The 23675-nt window shown below is 43.5% G+C and overlaps 1 protein-coding gene across 2 annotated transcripts in view; it reads right to left on the bottom strand.

The window, feature by feature from the left end:
- The window catches only part of DOCK1 (dedicator of cytokinesis 1), a 467911-nt gene that overhangs the window by 395247 nt on the left and 48989 nt on the right, over nucleotides 1-23675 (bottom strand). The window contains exons 7-12 of one of the 2 annotated variants that reach the window (XM_051982706.1): nucleotides 19451-19586; nucleotides 18370-18527; nucleotides 13580-13661; nucleotides 13028-13163; nucleotides 10000-10072; nucleotides 6978-7120 (exon numbers count right to left, since the gene is read on the bottom strand). In XM_051982706.1, the coding sequence (XP_051838666.1) occupies nucleotides 6978-7120; nucleotides 10000-10072; nucleotides 13028-13163; nucleotides 13580-13661; nucleotides 18370-18527; nucleotides 19451-19586 (728 nt within the window). The remainder of the gene's footprint in view (nucleotides 1-6977; nucleotides 7121-9999; nucleotides 10073-13027; nucleotides 13164-13579; nucleotides 13662-18369; nucleotides 18528-19450; nucleotides 19587-23675) is intronic. The other variant, XM_051982707.1, reaches the window with a different exon arrangement.

Raw genomic sequence — 23675 nt, 5'->3', positions numbered from 1 at the left:
CTGCTGCTGTTCACACTATTACTGCTGCGTCGTTCCTACTAATGCTACTGCTGCTGCTAGTATTACTGCTGCTGTTCACACTATTACTGCTGCTGCTAGTATTACTGCTGCTATTCACACTGCTATTACTGCTGCTGTTGTTCCTACTAATGCTACTGCTGCTGCTAGTATTACTGCTGCTATTCACACTGCTATTACTGCTGCTGTTGTTCCTACTAATGCTGCTGCTGCTGCTAGTATTACTGCTGTTGTTCACACTGCTATTACTGCTATGTCATTCCTACTAATGCTGCTGCTGCTGCTAGTATTACTGCTGCTGTTCACACTATTACTGCTGCGTCGTTCCTACTAATGCTACTGCTGCTGCTAGTATTACTGCTGCTGTTCACACTATTACTGCTGCTGCTAGTATTACTGCTGCTATTCACACTGCTATTACTGCTGCTGTTGTTCCTACTAATGCTACTGCTGCTACTAGTATTACTGCTGCTATTCACACTGCTATTACTGCTTTTGCTATTCATACATTACTATTGCTACTGTTATTACTGTTACTCATATGACTACTACAACTGCTATCCATACTATTACTGCTGCTGTCATTCACACTAATACTGCTACTGCTACTGTTCACACTGCTATTACTGCTGGTATTAATGCTGCTATTCACACTGCTATTACTGCTGCTGTTGTTCCTACTAATGCTGCTGCTGCTGCTGCTAGTATTACTGCTGCTATTCACACTGTTATTACTGCTTTTGCTATTCATACATTACTATTGCTACTGTTATTACTGTTATTCATATGACTACTACAACTGCTATCCATACTATTACTGCTGCTGTCATTCACACTAATACTGCTACTGCTGCTGTTCACACTGCTATTACTGCTGCCGTGTTCCTACTAATGGTGCTGCTGCTGCTAGTATTACTGCTGCTGTTCACACTATTACTGCTGCGTCGTTCCTACTAATGCTACTGCTGCTGCTAGTATTACTGCTGCTATTCACACTGCTATTACTGCTGCTGTTGTTCCTACTAATGCTGCTGCTGCTGCTAGTATTACTGCTGTTGTTCACACTGCTATTACTGCTATGTCATTCCTACTAATGCTGCTGCTGCTGCTAGTATTACTGCTGCTGTTCACACTATTACTGCTGCGTCGTTCCTACTAATGCTACTGCTGCTGCTAGTATTACTGCTGCTGTTCACACTATTACTGCTGCTGCTAGTATTACTGCTGCTATTCACACTGCTATTACTGCTGCTGTTGTTCCTACTAATGCTACTGCTGCTGCTAGTATTACTGCTGCTATTCACACTGCTATTACTGCTTTTGCTATTCATACATTACTATTGCTACTGTTATTACTGTTACTCATATGACTACTACAACTGCTATCCATACTATTACTGCTGCTGTCATTCACACTAATACTGCTACTGCTACTGTTTACACTGCTATTACTGCTGGTATTAATGCTGCTATTCACACTGCTATTACTGCTGCTGTTGTTCCTACTAATGCTGCTGCTGCTGCTAGTATTACTGCTGCTATTCACACTGCTATTACTGCTGCTGTTGTTCCTACTAATGCTGCTGCTGCTGCTGCTAGTATTACTGCTGCTATTCACACTGTTATTACTGCTTTTGCTATTCATACATTACTATTGCTACTGTTATTACTGTTATTCATATGACTACTACAACTGCTATCCATACTATTACTGCTGCTGTCATTCACACACTAATACTGCTACTGCTGCTGTTCACACTGCTATTACTGCTGGTATTAATGCTGCTGTTCACACTGCTATTACTGCTGCTGTCATTCCTACTAATGCTGCTGCTGCTGCTAGTATTACTGCTGATGTTCACACTGTTATTATGCTACTGTTATTCAAACATTACTATTGCTACTGTTACTGTGATTCATGACTACTACTACTGCTACTGCTAACCATACCATTACTGCTGCTGTCATTCACACTAATTACTGCTGCTGCTGCTATTCGCACTATTATTGCTGCGTCGTTCCTACTAATGCTGCTGCTGCTACTAGTATTACTGCTGCTATTCACACTGCTTTTACTGCTATTGCTATTCATACATTACTACTGCTACTGTTATTACTGTTACTGTTATTCATATGACTACTACAACTACTATCCATACTATTACTGCTGCTGTCGTTCACACTAATACTGCTGCTGATGCTACTAGTATTACTGTTACTGCTGCTGCTGCTGTTCATACTGCTATTATTACTACTGTTATTTAAACTAATACTGCTGCTGATGCTATTCACATTGCTATTACTTACTGTTATTCCTATGATTACTATTGCTACTGTAATTACTGTTATTGTTATTCACATGACTACTACTACTACTACTACTACTCCTATTCCTACTGCTAACCATACTATTATTACTGCTGTCGTTCACACTAATACTGCTGCTGATGCTGTTCACACTATTATTGTTACTATTATTCATGATTACTATTGCTACTGTTACTGTTATTCACATGACTACTCCTATCCTACTACTCCTCCTACTGCTAACCATACTGTTACTGCTGCTGTCATTCACACAAATACTGCTGCTGATGCTACTAGTATTACTGTTACTGCTGCTGCTGCTGTTCATACTGCTATTATTACTACTGTTATTTAAACTAATACTGCTACTGCTGCTGTTCACATTGCTATTACTGCTGCCGTGTTCCTACTAATGGTGCTGCTGCTGCTAGTATTACTGCTGCTGTTCACACTGCTATTACTGCTGCTGTCGTTCCTACTAATGCTGCTAGTATTACTGCTGCTGTTCACACTGCTATTATGCTACTGTTATTCAAACATTACTATTGCTACTGTTACTGTGATTCATGACTACTACTACTGCTACTGCTAACCATACCATTACTGCTGTTGTCATTCACACTAATTACTGCTGCTGCTGCTATTCGCACTATTATTGCTGCGTCGTTCCTACTAATGCTGCTGCTGCTACTAGTATTACTGCTGCTATTCACACTGCTTTTACTGCTACTGTTATTCATACATTACTACTGCTATTGTTACTGTGATTCATGACTACTACTACTGCTACTGCTAACCATACCATTACTGCTGTTGTCATTCACACTAATTACTGCTGCTGCTGCTATTCGCACTATTATTGCTGCGTCGTTCCTACTAATTCTGTTGCTGCTACTTATATTAGTGCTGCTACTCACACTGCTATTACTGCTACTGCTATTCATACATTACTATTGCTACTATTATTACTGTTACTGTTATTCATATGACTACTACTACTGCTAACCATACTATTACTGCTGCTGTCGTTCACACTAATACTCTGCTGATGCTACTAGTATTAGTTATTGCTGCTGCTGCTGTTCGTACTGCTATTATTACTACTGTTATTCAAACTAATGCTGCTGCTGATGCTATTCACACTGCTATTACTTACTGTTATTCATATGATTACTATTGCTACTGTAATTACTGTTATTGTTATTCACATGACTACTACTACTCCTACTACTACTGTCGTTCACACTAATACTGCTGCTGATGCTGCTCACAAAGCTATTATCACTACTATTATTCACACTAATACTGCTGCTGTTATTCACACTATTACTGCTGCTGTCATTCCTACTAATACTACTGCTGCTGCTACTAGTATTACTGCTATTGCTGCTGCTGCTAATCACACTGCTACTACTGTTACTGTTATTCATACATTACTATTGCTACTTACTGTGATCCTATGACTACTACTACTATTGCTGCTACTACTGCTACTACCACTTCTATTACTACTATTATTACTACTACTGCTTCCATTCACACTAATACTGCTACTGCTACTAGTATTACTGCTACTGCTGCTGCTGCTACTCACACTGCTACTACTGTTACTGCTATTCATACATTACTATTGCTACTTACTGTGATTATATGACTACTACTACTACTATTGCTGCTACCACTTCTATTACTACTACTGCTTCCATTCACACTAATACTGCTACTGCTACTAGTATTACTGCTACTGCCACTGCTGCTATTTATATTACTATTACTGTTACTCTTATTGATACGACTACTACTTTTTACTATTACTACTAACTACTACTACTGCTCCTGCTGCTGCTACAATTTATATTACTATTACTGCTACTCTTATTCCTACAACTGCTACTACTACTGCTGCTGCTGCTGCTATTACCATTGCTGCTGCTATTTATGTGACGACTACTACTATTGCTGCTACAATTCATATTCCTCCTCCTCCTCCTTCTCATACTCTTCCTACTACTACTACCACTGCCACTGCTACTTCTATGACTCCTATTACTATGGCTGCTGCAATTCGCACTACTCCTACTGTTTCTACTCCTACTGCTTCCACAAAGTACTAACGATGATAACGATGATGATGATGATGATGATGATGATGATGATGATGATGATGATGTTATTGATGTTATTTGCCTAACCCTCTAAAACTCTGCACAGAGGCCCCTCCAGATCTGCAGAGTGGGCAGATGGGAGCTATTAGAATTCTTATGCTCCAGTCTCCCAGAAAAGGCAAACACGGAGCTGGAATGATTTTCCACTTGTCCCAGGAGTGACAGACAGCTGTCCAACCTGGGGGACCTCAAAGGCAATCTAAACAATTCCATCATTTCATAGACAGGGGGACCCACCCAGACTGACTGAGGTGAGCTAACTTTGCCAAAATCACACAGCTGGGAAGTGCCCAAGTGGCAGGTTTTGAACCCAGACCGTCTTAAGTCCAGGCCCCGAAATGCATTTTAGGGCAGAACCTCTAAATTAGGGCTCAGCTGCGTGGGAGAAGCAGGATCGATCGCTCCTTGTTTTAAACAAACAAAAGGAAAAGAAAGTGGTCTCCAGACGTCATGGAGCTCTGGCGCTAATCGGCGGCCTTCCTCGTTGCTATGAAGGCGGGCTCTTTCCTGGAGGGGCGAGTATAGAGGCAGTTGGCAGGGGCCGTTATTGTTGGTTTCTGGGAGATGGCAGAGAGAACCGAGGACGACAGAAAGGACGTTGCTACTCCTCTCCCCCATGTCAAAAAGAAGTGTTTCTTTAAGGAAAACAGGGGAAGCAGCAGAAGGAAATACACTATCTTAATTTGAAATCGAACATCTGGGAGATTCAGTCCCCTTTGACTGAAATAGTGTAGGCTCAGGGAGACTTTATGTTTGCTGCTCAATTAGACTTCATTTAAAAGGAACGCCTGAAAGGAGAGAGAGATGAACACTTTTCGCCATATGTTTTTTGGGGGCGTTGTTTTTTAATCCACCACCACGGGAAGCAGCAACGGGCCATGGTGGGTAGAAGTCTGTCCTTGGAAAGAAAATCTGTACTCGAGAGTCGCCTCTGACATAGACTGGTGAGGTGACCCTGGAGAGCCGGGGGACACTCAACCCCTTGTAAATGGGTGCTCTCGAGGCTCCTGGGTCATGAGGGGCCCATCTATACAGCAGATGCCATTTCCACACCAAGAGTGCTCACAACAACAACAAAAATTGGTGAAATGACAAATCTAGGCCAATTGTTAAAAAATCCACACCAAAAAAAATATCAATAACTCTTTGAGCACGACGGCCGGGCTCTTGGGGGGTTCTTTAGGCATCCATAGTCATTCTAAGTTCCAAATACTTTAGAATAGAGCTGGGAGCTGGGAGGTTGTGAGACAATTTAAAATGTTTTGAAAAATGAAAAATATAAGCTACAGAATAACGTCTACCACCTTAGATAAAATAGTAGCACTCGTGGTCTGGGCTAAGGCCAACTTGGGCAATAATGTTCTTTCCCAACTTTCTTCCAACACTCCGAATGTGCAGGCACATGCCATGGGTCCGTGCACATGCAGGTGGACTGTGCCTGCATGTACAATGATGGAGCGGATCCTAGAGCTGGGAAAGTCAGTCCCAGAGCAGAGTTCGGGGCCAGCCCCATCCTCCTGCTGTGGCCTTGGTCTAAATCCTGAAGGTGACTCTTGCTATTGGGGAGTCTGGGAGAGGACGCGTTCAACAGCCGCACTCCGGCATCTCTCCTCACCAACACATGGTGCCCACTGAGTCCCATTAGGGAAGATGGGATCCCTCTCCTAGCAGAAGGTTGACTGCTGGGAAACTTGTCACAGGAGGATGAAAAATGGCGAGGAAGGAAATGGAAATGGCAACATGGCTCCGGTGACAAAACTTGGGAACAACAGCCTGAGACAGGGATGGGAAAGGAAGCGGTACAACCAGAGAGATGCCCGCAAGCATAAGTGCCTGGGGGCACCCCAAATGGGGGTGAGAACAGTTGGTGGGCTCCTTACTGAGGGACACAGCCACCCTAGATCATCCGGGTGCTCCCCACAGTGGCTGGGCAACTGGGAGCGAGAGCCCTCTACACATGGGAAATCATTCCAGACATCATGAAAATGTAAGACTTAAAAAGAGATAGCTGGGCAGGGGCAGAGGTCGGGTCCACCTTCATGCAGGCTCCCCTTCTTCCTGCTCAGGCTATCTTGGATAAGACCTTTGTTTTTCTTTAAAATGAGAACAAGAGCCCCCACTTCAGAGGCCCCGAGGATCAAATGAGGTGATGCAGGCAAATCTTAAAGGGCCACAGGAGCCTTGGCCACCATCACAGGCCCCTTCCCTCTCCCGGGTCTTCCATCAAACTGAGGAGGAGACCTCCACTCACCTGGAATAAGGTCATATCCAGCTCAGCTCCCGCAGCCTTAACAAGGCAGACCCAAGTTCTGACCCCTCTCCATTCCATGTGGCCCAACCTGATTTTCCCAAACTCTCAAAATCCCCAGCGAGGATCCCCCATCCGACCCGGGAACATGAACAAGAAAAAGCCCGCTTTTTTCATTTAATTTTAACAATGCAGTGAATAAATACTGAGTTCAGTAAGCCAGGCCGCCATTCACCCACCTTGGCCCTTGTGGTTGACTTCTTTTGCTGCGATCACTTTGTTTATAACGGTCTGCAGGAAATCATTCTCCCCTGCCACCCTGGGTGAAAAACGGGATGATAGGTTCAGCTGCTTGTGTCGAATGACGTCGTCCAAAGCTAGCCTGGAGGGTGCGCGGGACGACCAACACCACGGGAGACAAGGGGGCACGGGGAACCACAAGCCACCGTAACAAGGGGACACGAGAGATGGTCGTCATTGAGTGGTGACAGAGAGCCGGGTATTAGTCAACGCAGGACAGAGGGGCGGGCAGAGAAGCAACAAGAAAGACACAGGAAGATCATTGATCAGGACGATACTCCAATGGCCGAGAGGCAAAGCCAATCGGGGGGGCCCTCGGGCCCTAGCACACACACACGCGGCGGGGGCCCACCCGTCACGGGCCGCCTGGCGCGGGAGGACGGGGCCGCACAGAAACTCAAGCGAGATTCCGCACCCTGAATCGTCTCTAGACACACTTTAGGTAGCAGAGAACACTATTCGAAGGAAAAAACACAGGAGACAAAAAAACTTTCAACACAGAAATGCTGCTTCTCCTTCCTACCCGTGAGACAGCTGGCTCTACGTGCAAACAAAGATAATCCACGCCAAGGCGTTAGGGTAACGCCGTGTGGAAAACAGGAAAGCGGGCCCATTATAAACAAACCCCAAGAGTTACAAAGGTCGTTTAAGTCCCGCGTCAACCCAGCTCGGGGCAGCCAACCGGACAGACGTTGGGACCCGAGAATGAGAACAAAGGAGCAACATGTGGACGGAGAAAAGAGGGAGAGAATCCGCCACACATTAGGAAGGGATGTCCATGACGGCCATCAAGGAGATGGGGAGGCGGCACTCGGACCACGCTGTCACCCCTGTGAAGGATGCTTCAATTTACTACCAGCAGAGAGAAAGAAAATTATGGGGCAGCCTTCCCAGCATCTCTTCCATAGGATAATAAATCAGTTTTAATGGATTAAAAGATGATTTCATTACCCTGGTACCTAGGTCTTCCACAAAGACCCAGTTGTACAAATTGTTTTACTATTAAAATCATGTTAAGCTTTTATCTGCAGTGTTGGATTATTTACCAGGCTCTGGGGGAAGGGATCACAAATTACACTAAAGATTTAACATCCAACGTTGTAAAAACGGGACACTTTCCTAAAGAGATTGTGGTAAACTGGGCCATTAGGTAGGTGCTTAATAGAGTCTATCATCTTCCTTGAAAGGGAGTTATTCGGGAATTCATCACTAGCCTCCCAACAATAACACTTCCCTTTTTTGAACCCGAGTTTCTCCAAGTGATCCTGTTTGCTGATAAATGATTTCAGTTTACTATTATAGTAAGTCACTGTCAAGTTAGCAAGAGACTCAGTAGAATACAGTAACAAATACCATTAAAGAGAATGAAAATAGTTGCACGTTTTAATTTTAGGAAAATGTTATTATGTCTCATTTTACCGCCTGTTCATAATTCCTTCCCATATACAAAAATCCCAAAGTATTTTCTCAATCGTGTTCCCCTTTATCACTTTTCACTAGATACTGTTCCTAAAAGCCAACAAAATGGCTTTCTTCCCTAAATAGGTGGGCTAAAGATGGAAGTGAGTTATGAATTCTCTAACAATTGGCTTTTTCCCCCTTGGTTCTTGATTCCAAACAAGGCTCTGCTTTCTAAAAAGCACAGAATCACAAGTCCTAGGGAGTGGGAAGGAAGGCCTAACCAAGCATTACGGGGTCCCCGCTTCCTACAGGCCAAACAGGCACAGTGTTCTTGTCCCCATTTCACAGGTGAAATAAATGGGGCAAGAGAGAAACAATAATTTGCCCAAGAACTCCCAGCTCTTTAAGTGCTAAGATGGAGACGAGATTCCAGGCCAGCCTCCCACGGAAATATTCTTTCCATTGCTTCATCTAAGTTCCCAGAAGATAAAAATTACCAGAGGGAACAAGCTCAAATGACCCAACAAGTAATGAGGACCAGGTCTTCGCCCGGTAGAACTTACAAAATGGTCATGGACAAATGATCTCAACAAAGCCTGGCCCCGTGAACCCGGATCTGCATGAGACAAGGCCGAGTTCCAAAGTCCGATAGTCGGACAGCGTCGGTTCGCAAAGCCACGAGCCGCTATCCCAAGCTTTCCCTTCTGTCCTCGGTGGAACACGAGGTGTACCAAGCACAACCTCCGAATGTTCCAGGCGACGACCGCCACGTAGGGCCCTTCCGTTTCAATTTTCCTAGACTCAATTCGTCTCGTTAATTCTCCCCAAAGAACCTATTAACGAATCACTCTTCGGCTCCCATCGCTAGGGACACAAAGACTTCTAGGATCCCACCTGCCTCTCGTCTCCCTTCAAGGAGTTTCTGGCCAGAACTAGGTATCAACAGGTGAGGTTTGTATTCAGATAAAACCACCTGAAGGACTGGAAGGAGGGATCACTGAGAAGATAATTGGGCACCACCCAGAAGGCTTTGCCACTTGACAAAATAATGAGGTCCTCGATATTTAGTGGCTAACTGGATTGCTTTATAAAGAGATAGCTAAATTCTAGGGGATATTTTATATAAAATTTCATTTACACAGCATTATTTGGAAAATAATAATCATAAACAATGAGACACAATTATGTCTAGAATGAAAGAAATCATTTAAGTTTTTCCACATCACCTAGGTGATGCTGTGTCCACCAAAGTTAGAAAAAGAACATATATAAGAGGGGACAACGTTCTGTAGGACCTACGAGTGAATGAATGAGAAAGCCTGGATTCTGGGCCAAGCTTCATGCTAAGACTTGAGGATGCAAAACAAAAACTATGCTATTTCTACGCCCTAAATAAAAGACAAGTGAATTTTGGATGGAAAAAAACATACAGATGACATGCAAATATGGGTAAATTTCCCTCTTAGACAGTTGGCTTTCTGGAGCTAACTTGGAGGTTAACATGACAAACAGCCCTCCCCCGAGTCACGCTGCCCGGCGCTATCCCAGCGCCATACTTACGGCTGAAATGGAATGAAGTGCTGCTTATCTTCATCATCTACTTTCCCATTAATTATATCTGTGACGTCCATCACTGCACCAAGAAAGAGGGAAGACTTGCTTAAATAATTATTTCTTTGGTTCTGAGGACCCAAATATCCTTCACTAAACCTAAGAGAAACTGTCTAATTTACTGCACTCAAGTGTAGATGCTTTCCATGATGAGCCAAGACATTTTAAAGATATCAACAACAATAAGAATGAACATTAATGGGGTATTTTGAAGTTCGCCAAGTAACTGGCGTCCTGAGGGCGTTCCAAAAGTCTTAACGAAGTTTTAAGAGGTACACTTGAACTTTTAGCTTTAAATGGTTTAAAACCCTCTGCTCCCTCTTTGATGCTCAGAAAAAGCCCATGAGACAGGTGCCAACAGTGAAAATGACAAGTGGGATAAGTCAAAGGGCTTTGTGGAGGAGGCCAGAGCGCCATCCATTTCAGAAGTCATCGAATCAGCTGTCTAATTATTCCTGAGCTCTAATCGTTCTCCCTTCCCCAACAATGGTCTCAAGTCCATCCCTCGGGCACAGCTGATCCCTGCTAAGGTCCGGCACCAGGCCCGCTCATGCTCACATCTCTGTCTCTCACCAGAGCATCCTCTAAGCCCTCACCACACCACCCAGACTAATGCCCGATTCAAGGGCAACTAAAGGCCATTCTCTAATCGCTCTACAGAACAGCACTCTTTATTCTTGCCCTTCCCAGAAGCCCTGGTCTGAAAATGAACTAACCATCAAATCCTGAAATAAATCTTAAATGGAGCAAAAATGGGTTACTTACATAGTCTGCCATTTATAAAGCTTTTTTTTTTCCTCTCCAAAGTTTTTAAACCTAAAATTTTGCTCTAAAACTTGACTTATTCTCCAACGGCCATACCTCAAATGTTGATGTAACAAAGTAGTCAGCTCCGAGGAGGCTTTCCAAAGAGATTTTACTCCCTTTAGGCGTGGGTACATATTTAGAATTGTTGGCAAAAACCGGAGGACCTGTTCATTCTGCCACATGGAAAACTATGTGGCCCTCCCAGGTGCCAACTCATGTAACAAGATCCTGGCGCACGGATCACCAGTCAAAATATTTTCTAACACGTTTACGTAATCCGCCTCGAAGGACCTGGCAGAGCAGGAGTGGAGGGGCTTCTAATCTTGCTCACAAAAGGAGCTACTATAACTCTACCGTAAGATCCCAAAGGCCGCTTCCAAACTGAAAAATTAAATTATTAGAATAATAGCCGACATTTATACAGATATACGTATAAATGTCTGCAATGTACAGAGGAAGACATATACAGGGATATTTATATAGTGAGCGGTATGGGTATCTATATAAATGTCAGATATCTGTATATCTCAAAAATATCAAATACCCATACAGACATGGTACACATACATAAGCATACACATATGCTTACACACAAAAACAAATACATATCTACAGAAACATGTGGTGGGGGTGGAAGGGCGGTAGACCCTGTAATCTCAACAATATGGAGGTAGTGGTTTTGAACCCAACTCCTTCTGACACTGACTTTGAACCTTAAGGCCTTATACCAGGCTGTTACTTAATGCCTCATGCAGCTAATTATTTCAATATCCCTTCTGGGGCTCCAGCTGGGAAACAGAACCACCGGATCTCACTGGAGGGAGTGTCTCTGATCTCATCACACCAAGGCCTCCCCACGAGCTCCCTGCTTTTCAGCACTGCTTCTCCCTTGCTCTATCTCTCACCAAACTCCATTCCAGGAGGATCTGCCCACTTCCCAAGGGTTTCCATCGATGCAAATGGACATATGGGGTGGGGCACAAGGAAGAGGCCAAATTTAACGTCAGAATCAGCGGCCCTGTGCCATTTTGGCCAAGTTACTCCATTTGGGACCTCAGTTTCCTTCTATGCACAAAGAGGGGTGTAACTGGACAAAATGCCAAATTCGGGCCTCCAAAATTCTATCCATTGGGCTGCACTGCCTCCCTGTGTCTCTAAAATGGGCCAATGGAAGATCAACTTTTCTGCTGGCTGGTAAAGTAAGGACCACAGTCCCAACAGTGGTCAGCAGGAGGCTGCTTTCTAGCCCAAGGTGAAAATCCTGCCATTGTGTCAGTATATCACACACAACACACAACACACACACACACACACACACACACACACACACACACACACACACACACACACACACTTTCCTGAATTCCAGAACTAAGGGAGAACAAGTCCTTGGCATTCCCTCCGAAGCCTGTTTGACCAGCTACACCCTCTCTATACCTCTCTGTCTCTCTGTCTCTCTGTCTCTCTCTCTCTCTCTTCTCTCTCTCTCTCTCTCTCTCTCTCTCTTCTCTCTCTCTGTCTTTCTCCCCTCTTTCTGTCTCTCTCTCTGTCTCTCTCTCTCTCTTCTCTCTCTCTGTCTTTCTCCCCTCTTTCTCTCTCTCTCTCTCTCTGTCTCTCTCTGTCTCTTTCTATCTCTCTCTGTCGCTCTCTCTCTCTCTCTCTCTCTCTCTCTCTCTTCTCTCTCTCTCATCTCATCTGTCTCTGTCTCTCTGGGACTCTGGGTCTCTTTCTCTCTCTAGCATAGAGAACACAAACAGAACAGTCCATTTCTCCTTGACTACTTCTGGGCAGAAGCCTTGTCTACATTGAGTAATTTCCCTTCCTTCTGCAGCCTCCATATAGTCACCACTCGATCTATCAGTGACAGCTGAGTACTTGAATCCACTACTAACCTCATTTCCCACTTTCCAGACTTAAAATGTAGGTCAGAGTCTTCCCCAGGATGGATATGATCAACTTTAAAAATCAAAAGGGTGATTTAGATTTCAAATCCCCCAATCCTGAGCACCAAGGGCCAGAATAAACTTTCAACCACCAAAAAGGCTCAGACCATCTCCTGCTTTCTCAGAAAGGCCCAAGAAGCTTACACTGGCCACCATTATCACAGTTCCCATTCCCAGGGGGTTCTGACAACGGAGACCATTAAAGAGAACAGGGGCAGAAATCATACCCGCGACGCCAAAAGGTCTCCTTAAGCCAGAGGTGAGCTTGCGGGTATGGTTGTCGCGAAGTTCCATGCGCCCGACCCGGACGATCTGGCACACGAAGCTAATCTTCTCCCTTTTCAGATCTTTGCTGCCAAGGTCCTAGAAAGATGAATTTCCATAAATTATCCTGGAGAACCATCATTCAACCGAATTTCAATTGCAATGGTCAGCTAGGAAGACGAATCCCTATTCTTTTCCCGTAACTATTTCTAGCATCTCAATAAGTTATCCACACACGGATCACACAAAAATATCAGGGGAAGAATAATCTATTCCTATCGGGCAGAGAAGATACAACTGTCACAAGGGAGGGCTTTATCTGTTCTCCAAATAAGAATCATGGTAGCTGGAAGAAATCTCATTAGGACTGATAATGTAAAGATTCACACAAGATCCTCTCACCCTAACTCTAACTTAATCCCAAATTCTGAACATATTTTTGGGAAAAGGAATATTAAGGACTAATCAGGTTAGAATGGAGAATCAATTTTTGTGAAAGACACAGGTATACTTACAGTGAATACAGCTCGTAAATTATGTAATCTGTCTATGTCTTTGGGTAACCCTGAACTTGACCAACGGACCAGATAGTTTTCACTAAAAAAAAAGAAAAGAAAAGGAAAGGAAATTAATTTCCATGATTAAATGTGGGATAAAACCAGTATTTCACATCAACCTGTTCATCAGCAATAAAAGTGTCAAAATCCTAGGTTAACAGTCTTTTTCAATAAAGAATACAAGCATGATGATAAGGGGAAATGCAGGGATGCATCTAAGCTCTCCCAGATTCCCCTCCCAGCAACTTTAACACCTCAAAACAAATTCTGGAGTGGAGGAACACACAGAAGGATGGGGCAATATAAATTTCTAGCCCATAGCAATTTAAAAGGTTGGCAGGAAAGATTGCTGCAACAGGGTGAAAGTGGAATTCAGTCCACTGTAGTTTAAAGAGCTCAAAAAGAATTGTAAAAATGAAGTAAGAGAGAAAGAGACAGAGACAGAGAGAAAGAGAGAGAAGAAAAACTGAGAAAAGAAATGAGAGTAATGCAAGAAAACCATTAAAAAAGAATCAACAACTTGATAAAGAGAAGTACAAAAAATGCTAAAGAAAATAATATTTTAAAAAGTAAAATAGACCAAATCAAGAAACACAAAAATACATTAAAGAGAAGAACTTCTTTTAAAAATGGAATTGGCCAGAAGGAAAAAAGAGGCACAAAAATTGATTGAAGAAAATAATTCCTTAAAAATTAGAATTGTAAAAATGGAATGATTTCATGACACATCAAGAAACAAAACCAAATTGGAAAAAGAACAGACTGGGAAAATATCTGGAGGGAAGATAATAGGGGTCAGCTAGATGGTGCAGTGAATAGAGCACTGCTCTGGAGTCAGGAGGACCTGAATTCCAATCCAGTCTCAAACACTTAACACTTACTTCCTGACTATGAGACCCTGGGCAAGTCCCTCAACCCCAAAATATATATTTTTAGAATTTTTATACTACCTGAAAGACATGACCAAAAAAACAAAAACAAAAACAAAACTTTACACATTATCTTTCAAGAAATTATCTATTTGCCATAAAAAAGGCAAAAAAAAAAAGATTTTACAATGGAGGGAAAGGGAGTGGGAGGTAGAGAGAAGGTAAGTGATCTTTACTGTCATCAGAATTGGCTCAAAGAGAAAATATCATATACAATCAATTGTGTATAGAAATCTATCTTACCCTAGAGAAAACTAAGAGGTAAAAGGAATATAAACTGGTAGGGTGGGGAGGAGGAAAGTGACAGAAGTGAGGGAAGAATTGGGGAGAGATAGTCAGAGGCAAAATACTTTAAAGGAGGCACAGGGTGAAAGGTAAGAGAAAATACAATGTAAGGAAGGGAAATACAGTTAGCAATTGTAATTGAGAAAAAGAATTTTGAGCAAATTTCTCTGCTAAGGCCCCATTTCGCAAACATTTATGAAATAGGTCAAACTTATAAAAAATAAGAGCCATTCCCCAACTGATAAATAACCAAAAGATACAAACACTTTTCAGATGAAGCAATCAAAGCAAACTATACAACCATATAGAAAAACTCACTATTGATTGTATTAATTACAATTTACATTGAAATAATTCTGAAATACTAGGTCATACCTATTAAGTTGGCTAATGAGCCAAAAAAGGAAAATGACAAATGTAGGAGGGAACTGGGAAAAACAAGACCTTAATCCATTGTTGGTGGAATTGTAAACTGATCCAAATATTCTTCAGAGCAATTTCGAACTATGGCCAAAGGGCCCTTTGACCTAACAATACCATTGCTAGACAATTATCTCCAAAAAGATTAAAAAAAAAAAAAAAAGACCTATATGTAAAAAAAATATTTGTAACAGCTCTTTTCTCAGGTCAAAGAATTGAAAATTGATGGGATGCTAATCGACTGGTGAATGGCTGAACAAATTGTGGTATGTGATTGTGATGAAATACTATTATGCCATAAGAAAGGATGAGCAGGATGTTCTCAGAAAAACCTGAAAAGATTTCCATGAACTGATGCAAAGGAAACTGTACTGTACACAAAGAAACAGCAATAAAGAAACAGCAATATTTTAAAATGATCATCTAGGAATGACTTGACTATTCTCAACAATACAATAGTCTAAGACAATCCTGAAGGACTTTGATGAAAAATGATATCCATACCCAGAGGAAGACCTGATGGTGTTTGAATACAGATCGAAGACTACTTTTTTTTCTTTATTTTGCTCAAGGATTTGTGAGAGGATTTTGGTTGTTTGGAGTCTGGGGGTTTTTTGGAGGAGGGGATCAATATTCTATTTTCTTTCACAATATGACTTCCATGGAAATTTCATGAAAAAACTTTAATGAGATTTGTATCTTTTGGTTATTTATCCACATATCCACATACACCTTCTGAATGAGGGAAGATGGGAAAAGAAGAAGGGAATCTGGAACTCAAAGTCTTCAAAACAAATATTTAAAATTGTTTTACATGTAAATGGGGAAAAATATAATACTAAATGATTAAAAAAAAAAGAAAAAATAACAAATAAATATTAGTTGAATTTTTTTTTTAAGGAAGGAAAGAAATTATCAAGGAAAACTGCCCTAATATGCTAAAACCAGAGGATAAAATAGAGTTTGGAAGAATCTACCAAGCACTTCCTGAAAGAGATCCCAAAATGAAAACTTCCAGGAATATTATAGCCAAGTTTCAGATCTCCCAGAACAAGGGAAAAATGTTGCAAGCAACGAGAAAAGAACAATTCAAATATTGTGGAGTCACAAACAGAGTAACACAAGACTTAGCGGCTTCTACATTAGAGGAACAATTGGGTTTGGAATATGATATTCCAGAGGCCAAAGGAGCTAGGATTACAACAAAGAATAAACTATGTGGCAAAAGTGACTATAATCCATTGGGAGGCGGGGTGGGGGGGAACAGACACTCAGCAAAACAAAGGACTTTCGAGCATTCCTGATGAAAAGACCAGAGCTGAACAGAAAATTTGACTTTTAAATACAACTCGAGAGCATCATGAAAACATAAACAAGAAAGAGAAATCATAAGAAATTCAGTCAGATTAAGCTCTTTATATTCCTACTCAAGAAAATGATATTTTTAATTCAACTAAAAACCTTCTCATTATTAGAGCAATGAGGAATAGACATAGAAAAGACAGGTATGAACTAAAAGTTATGGGATGATATTAAAAAAAAAATAAATTTAAAGAGTGAGGGAAAAAATGCCCTAAGAGAAGAGCAAAGGAAGAGGGAAAATGGGGTACATGAAAAAGCTTTCACAAAGGATGGGATGATAGGGGATTTGAGGGAAGAGCTTGAATCTTATGATGAAAAATGTCACCCTTGTCCAGAGAAAGACTAATAGAATCTGAATGCAAATCAAAGCATATATTTTTGTAATTTTTTTTTTGGTTTTGGTTTATTGTTTTGATCTGTGCTTTCTTTCACAACAAGATTAAGAGAGAAATGTTTTGCATGACTGCACATGTATAGCTTATATCAGATGGCTTGCTTTCTCAAGCAGGGTAGAAGGGAGGAAGGGAGAGAATTGGGATTCAAAATTATTTTTAAAAATAATGTTTAAAAAATAGTCAAACATGTTATTGAGGAAAAAAATGACTTTTTTTCAAAATGAAAAATACAAAATACTGGATATCTGCCATGTTTTCTCTCTGCAAAGGGTCTTCAAAAGGTAGATTTTGAGCCATTTCCCATCGCTCATTCTAAAGCAAACTTATTAACAACTACTATCTGATCCAACCATAAATTATGATTATAATCAATATTATTTTAGATCCTAGAATAAATAAAAAATGGCCAACCGTGTCCTATGCATGGCAGGTTTGAAGGCAAAGAAAACCCCAGTCCCTCCCTGTCATGATCTTGTTTATCCTGTCAAATCCCATAGGAAGGGGCTGACACCATTCATCTCATCCTCATTATTTTGCTTGTTCTTAAGGGACCCCAAAGAGGTCCTCAGTGAGCCAAAGGGGATCTTGCGCCTCAATACTTTTCATTTCTTTGCCAAAAAACCTTCCTTTCCTCCATCAGGACCAGTTGGCCAAAGTTACCTGGGAGAGAGCAACCTGTCATGTGACCCTTTCTATGAGAAAAGGCATTGGTAGATTACAAGCAAACCTACAATCTGGTTTTCAAGGTTTAAAGTTTAAAAAGAACAAAAGAACTTTCTAAGGAGATGGGCTCAGAGGGCTAGAATCGCGAGACTTGAGCCGAAATCCTGCCTCAGACACACACTAGCCAGGCACCTGGCTTCCCTAAGCCTCAGTTTCCCCATCTGCAAAATGAAGCCATGGATCCTTTCCAGCTCTAAGCCTCTGAACATTCTCTTACCCAGAAAGCCCCTTTTCCAAGGAGCCTTTGGTGGGCAGGATGGCTGTTGGTCCCATGTTACAGATGGGAACACGGAGGCACAAGATTAAATGATCTGTTTGTGTCCTGGGGCTAGCACTGCTCGGGGGCAGGAGGTCAGCCTGGCTGCTTCCTGACAGTAGGACAGCCCCAAGCTGGAGCTGGCAGGGCCGCCCTCAGGTTCCAACCTTCCCCAAAAGCTGAGAAAGCCCCCAAAAAAGGCTGGTGGTGAGAACCTTGCCGTGCCCTAGTCTGGGGGGCACTGGCCAGTGCCCTCCGAGTGTCTGGATCTGTCTCCATCGAACAGCTTTTGTGGGTATTTTTCTTCCTAGGCCCAGGTGTTCTCCACATACCAGGGGCCCCACGTCCACCCCAAGATGGCGGTCGAGGAGCCCCCACCTGATGAACTTGGACTCCACGGGGTCGTAGAGAGACATGAGCACTTCGGCGTCTTCTCCGATCTTGCAAACTACGTTCTTCAGATTGACCAGCAGGGCGAAGGAGGGTGTGGCGGCGAACCTGGCTTGTCTGTTAATGTCCATGTTCTGCCTCTGAGACTAGAGTGGGGGAGGGGAAGAGCAATGAGTGACCGGCCCGAGAGCCCCCCAAGTAAACTGAGGGGGTGAAGGAGCCCCCCCGCAACACAAGGACCAAGGCTTCACGCCAAACATTTCCTCTGAAGGGCCCTCGGAGAGTCCCCCAGGGGCCAACACTGACCCAAAGTCCACTCCACACACGGCCCGCGGCGGCCGGAGCTCCGGGCTGGGCAGGAGGCCTGGGTTTGAAGCCCACACTTATGGGCCGGTCAGTGCACTGAGTCTCAGTCACTCTCTGTTAAATGAGGGACTGGACTCAGGAGCGCTAAGATCCCTCCTGGTCTTGGATCCCAATAGTGAGGGAGAGGAAGAGCAGCATTAGACCCATAGCTGCTTACCTGGAGGTGGGCCTAAAGTGAGGGAACTCCCTCCCGGGTGGACGACCCCTCCCGGGTAGAAGACCCCTCCCTCATGGACAATCCCTCCAGGATGAACAACCCCTCCCGGGTGGCTCATGAATTACCAACTCCAAGGGAGTGAATCCAGGACAATGAACAGCTAGTGACCAGTATGTGGTCATCCAGCCAGAATATTCCTAAGCCAGGGCTCACAGCCAGGTCTTCCTGACTCCCTGGGAGAGCAGCCTTTATTCTTGTACTCTCCTCCCACCCGGATCAGGACTATTCCAGTCACATCCAGAGCCCAGAGGGCCCCCCCTTTCTTTCCCAACTTTCCCAAAACTCCATAATGTCCCCATCCACTTCCCATGAGGCCTTTTTCTTTCCCCGACTTTAAATCCCAACATGCACAAATCACTCGATTGACTCAAACCATCATGTGAGAAGCTGCTTCCTGAGACTCCGCTGAACTTGACAGACGTCAGGGCCCCGGCCCACCCCAGAGCAGTCGCCCTTCCCGCGGGAGCGCGCCCAAGGCCGACTCACCTTTTCTTCTCGCAACCTTTCTTCGACTTGCTTGGAGGCGATTTCGTGCGCTCGGAAGAGGCTTATGGTGCTGGTCAGCTCTGGATCTAATATGTTCCCGTCTTCATCCCGGACAACCAGATCCAAATCCAGAACTCTACAACGAGAAGAAGAGGGGGTCATTGGGTCGGCACCGTGTACCGGAACCGACCATGGACGGCATCACCAGAGAACTCTGCGGGGCTCCCCCGCCCCAGGACGCTTTTCTTTGAATCATTTTTCATTAACTCAAAATACATTCCATTCTTTGAAAAAGAAAATCTAACCTAAAGCTCAGGATCATTGCAATAAAAAGTTCCCTTTGCAAGGAAGTGTATCAGACTCGCCAGACTCTAAAAGTCATTATAAGGAAGATAAAATACCCATCTCTCCTCAGTCTGGAAAGGGGGGGGGGGGGGGGGCGAGGGCAGCCAGGCTTGCTGGCTCCATTGCTTTCACTCAGCGTTTGGCTTTGCGATAAGGAAGCTTCTTGGAGTTGGGAAGTATATCAGGGTGAGCCCTCCACGCTCAAATGGAACGCAGCCACCAGAATATGGAAACAGGCAGAAAACACTTAAAATGGCTCTGATTAAGTGGGCCCAGCGGAGAAAGAGCCAGCCTGGAAGACCAACTTCAGCCCCTCCTCCGACACCAAAACGTACTCCATGTACTACGACCTCAATGTACAAAGAGCAGAGAAAGCACCAGCCGGCAACAGGAGGAGCTCCTCCCAACACTCGGGAAATCTGGAGTTTCGTGCAAAATCAGAATTAAGAAAAAGCAGCAAGAAAAGAACAGGCTAAAGCCCAAGGTGGTCGTTTGATGCTATTCTATAGACCCAGAAAGTTAAATTTGCCTGTTTTTTTGTGGGGGTCTGTGGGATAGAGAATGGAAAAAGAACAAAGGAAGGTTTAAGCACACCAAGGGAAAGTAAAGTGCCCTGGAAGGATGGGATTCTGGGAGGATCCAGTGTAAAACCTGCAGGTTCTCATGTCAGCGGATACAGGGTTCAAATCTTCCTTCTGGTCTTTTACCCTGGGGGGGAGGGGGTCCTTTTCTGTATAACGGGGTTCTGAGGCTCCTTGTAGCTTTAGGTCTGGGACTCTGGGATTCAGTTGCTGATGACACCGTTTCTTTCTCAGATTCATTCCCAGGGTCAAACCCCTTTCCTTCCTTATACAAAGGGAGTATCTAGACTAGAGCCTTTTAAATGCCGCTTTGTCCTGGGGGGGTCCCTGAGCCTCAATCTGGGAATTACCCAGAATGGCTTTAACCTCCACTGCTGCCCAACGTAAAATGTCAGCAGCATCCCAGTTCTAACTGGCGGCAACCAGCCTGTATCAGGGAGAGCAGTTTCTTCACAGACAGGTCCATCCACTCCCCCCAAAAAAACCACAGGTCCAATTTTTTAAGAATTAAAATTTATATCCTGGCATGGATTCTGTCAATACAAAGTTATTATTAAATAAAATAGAATTTTAAAAAAAACAAAAAACAAAAAAAAACAAAACAAAAAAAAAAAAAAGAATTAAAATTTAATGAGCAGAACCAGGAGATCATTATACACTTTGACAACGATATTGTATGAGGACATATTTTGATGGAAGTGGATTTCTTTGACAAAGAGACCTAACTGAGTTTCAATTGATAAATGACGGACAAAAGCAGCTACACCCAAAGAAAGAACACTGGGAAACGAATGTGAACTATCTGCATTTTTGTTTTTCTTCCCGGGTTATTTCTACCTTCTGAATCCAATTCTCCCTATGCAACAAGAGAACTGTTCGGTTCTGCAAACATATATTGTATCTAGGATATACTGCAACATATCCAACATATAAAGGACTGCTTGCCATCTAGGGGAGGGGGTGGAGGGAGGGAGGGGGAAAAAAATTGGAACAGAAATGAGTGCAAAGGATAATGTTGTAAAAAAAAAAAAAAATTACCCTGGCATGGATTCTGTCAATATAAAGTAATTATTAAATAAAAATTAAAAAAAAATAAAAATAAAAGAATTAAAATTAAAAAATGAATAAATAAAGCATTTAAATAAAGTTAATCTATAACATTCACATAAACTCTAGGGGAGCACATTAACCAGAAATTCCCAACATTCTACAAATAAGGTACCTCTTGATCCCACAGTCAATAAATCAACAGAAATTGGCCTTTCTCATCGGTCTTTACTATGTTAATAACCGAAATGGACATTATAGACTCCATCTTACCTCCACTGTCTCAGATGGTTAAGGGAAAAGACGGGGCCATTTGAAACGGGGATTGGAAATAAAGATATAATGACAACTCTCACAAAATCCATCTCCACAGCCAGCCAGAAGCCTCCCCTTTGGCAAGAGTCGGGCCTAACCCAGAGAAAAGTCCTGACACATGTTGAACACGTATGAGTATTTAAACAGCGATTATGAAGCCACAGTAGTATTTGCAAGGCAATTACCGGAATTAATGTTATCTTTTCATAACCGCCGGAAACATGCGCCTGCTTGTGAAGAACAGGGGACCGGCGCGGCCGTCACCTGGAGGCAGGCTGCTGGCGAGAAACATCTCCAGAGACATCCCATGTTCTGCGCTGGGCGGCTCAGAACCAGCCGTGAGACAGCCCCCGTTCTCCCAAGAGCTCGGGTCTGAGGGTGTCGGGGGGGCGCCCCTCTGCTTCTCTAATACCCATCTGTACAGAACGGTGACAGCACCTAGAATCACAAGGTCTGTAGGGCAGGAAAGACCTCGGAGAGGGGGAGGGCACTGCAACTCGAGAGCGGCCGGGGCTGCAGAACCCAGCATCCGACCCCTGCATTTCACAGATGAGGGAGGGAAGGCCTTGTCCAAAGGCGCCCAGGGATTGGACCCTGGACATCAGGAGTCAGGAGCCACATCCTTTTCTTCACCCCACTGGCTGTAGCCACGCCCGCTCAGGATCCCCTCCAGGACCCAGCACTGTCCATCTGCACGCAGAGAGACGTGTGGTAGCAGAGCTTGGGGTGGAGACCATCTTGCTTCTGACAATTTCTAACTGGGCATGCCATCAATCAAGTGAAGCTTATTGAGCAGCTGCTGTATATAAGTCGTGACCTCAGTGAGGGAAATACAAACTAAAATTAAGCCCTCAAGGAGCTTATGATCTACCAGGCAACATATACTCATAATAACATCTCAGATATTTGGGGATTGTTGGATCAGATCCGAACAAGAGCAATGGGAAGAGCCAGCGATTGGACAGCTTGCAGGTTTGCAAGGGCCTTTAGTTTTTCGTATTGTTTCATTTGGGCAGGGAAACTCCAGGGAAGTGATGGCACCCACTGAGGCAGCTCAGCACCTCCTCGGGAAGGTGTAATCCTGGTGTAGTCCAGGAAGGCTGCCTGGAGCTCTGCGGGATGAGGCAGCCTGCCCAGGTCACACAGCAGGACGCGAAGGTGGCAGGACTTGAATCCAGAGCCTGAGATCCAGGCCGGGTCTGTCCTCTCTTGTCCTCTCAGACAAAGTGGATCCAAAATAAGGCAAAGTCATTTCAGGAAAATCACTTTTTCTCTCTAAATATCTGTTTCTTTGTCCAGAGAATGAGAATTATTGAAGCAATCTCCCCAAGCTCATGAGCTTAAATGAAAATATAATAGAATACTAAGTAAACTGTATAAGAATAAATCAATGGGATGATGATGGAGATGATAATGATGATGATAATGATGATGATGATGATAACTATATCATCACTGCCATCACCATCCTGAAAACCTAGCCAGATTTTTCTGACTTTCCTCTTAAGGTTATCTCTGAAAACTGGAACAGCCCAAGCTGTGGGCCGATCCCAGAGGGACCGCCAGCTGCCAGTCTGGGTCGGTGCCGTGTTACAGCTGCTCTGACGATCTCTAGGGACAGAATACTTCCGGAAGGCTTTTTTATCGAATCTTCACCTCCTTCCTTCAATAACAGGATTACACCACGACAGAAGATACTTTAGCTGCTGCCCTCAGCCAAATTAAGCAAGTTTTCTCAGAGTACAAATTCAGAATGCATTACGCCAAGAAAAAAATAATATCCGTGCCCAGAAAATCTGGCCCGACGCAGGGTGGTATTTTCCGTACGAGTTCCACACAAACAACTTCACAGATCCATCCAAGCTTCCATACGAATCCGTCGTCGTGACAACAGGAAATACTTTCCTGTTCGGAGTTAGAGAAATACTAGCCCAGAA

This window comes from Antechinus flavipes, chromosome 2 (assembly GCF_016432865.1).
Source record: "Antechinus flavipes isolate AdamAnt ecotype Samford, QLD, Australia chromosome 2, AdamAnt_v2, whole genome shotgun sequence".
Lineage (NCBI taxonomy): Eukaryota > Metazoa > Chordata > Mammalia > Dasyuromorphia > Dasyuridae > Antechinus > Antechinus flavipes.
The sequence above is the reverse complement of the archived record's forward strand: the minus strand, read 5'-3'. Positions and strand labels throughout refer to the sequence as shown.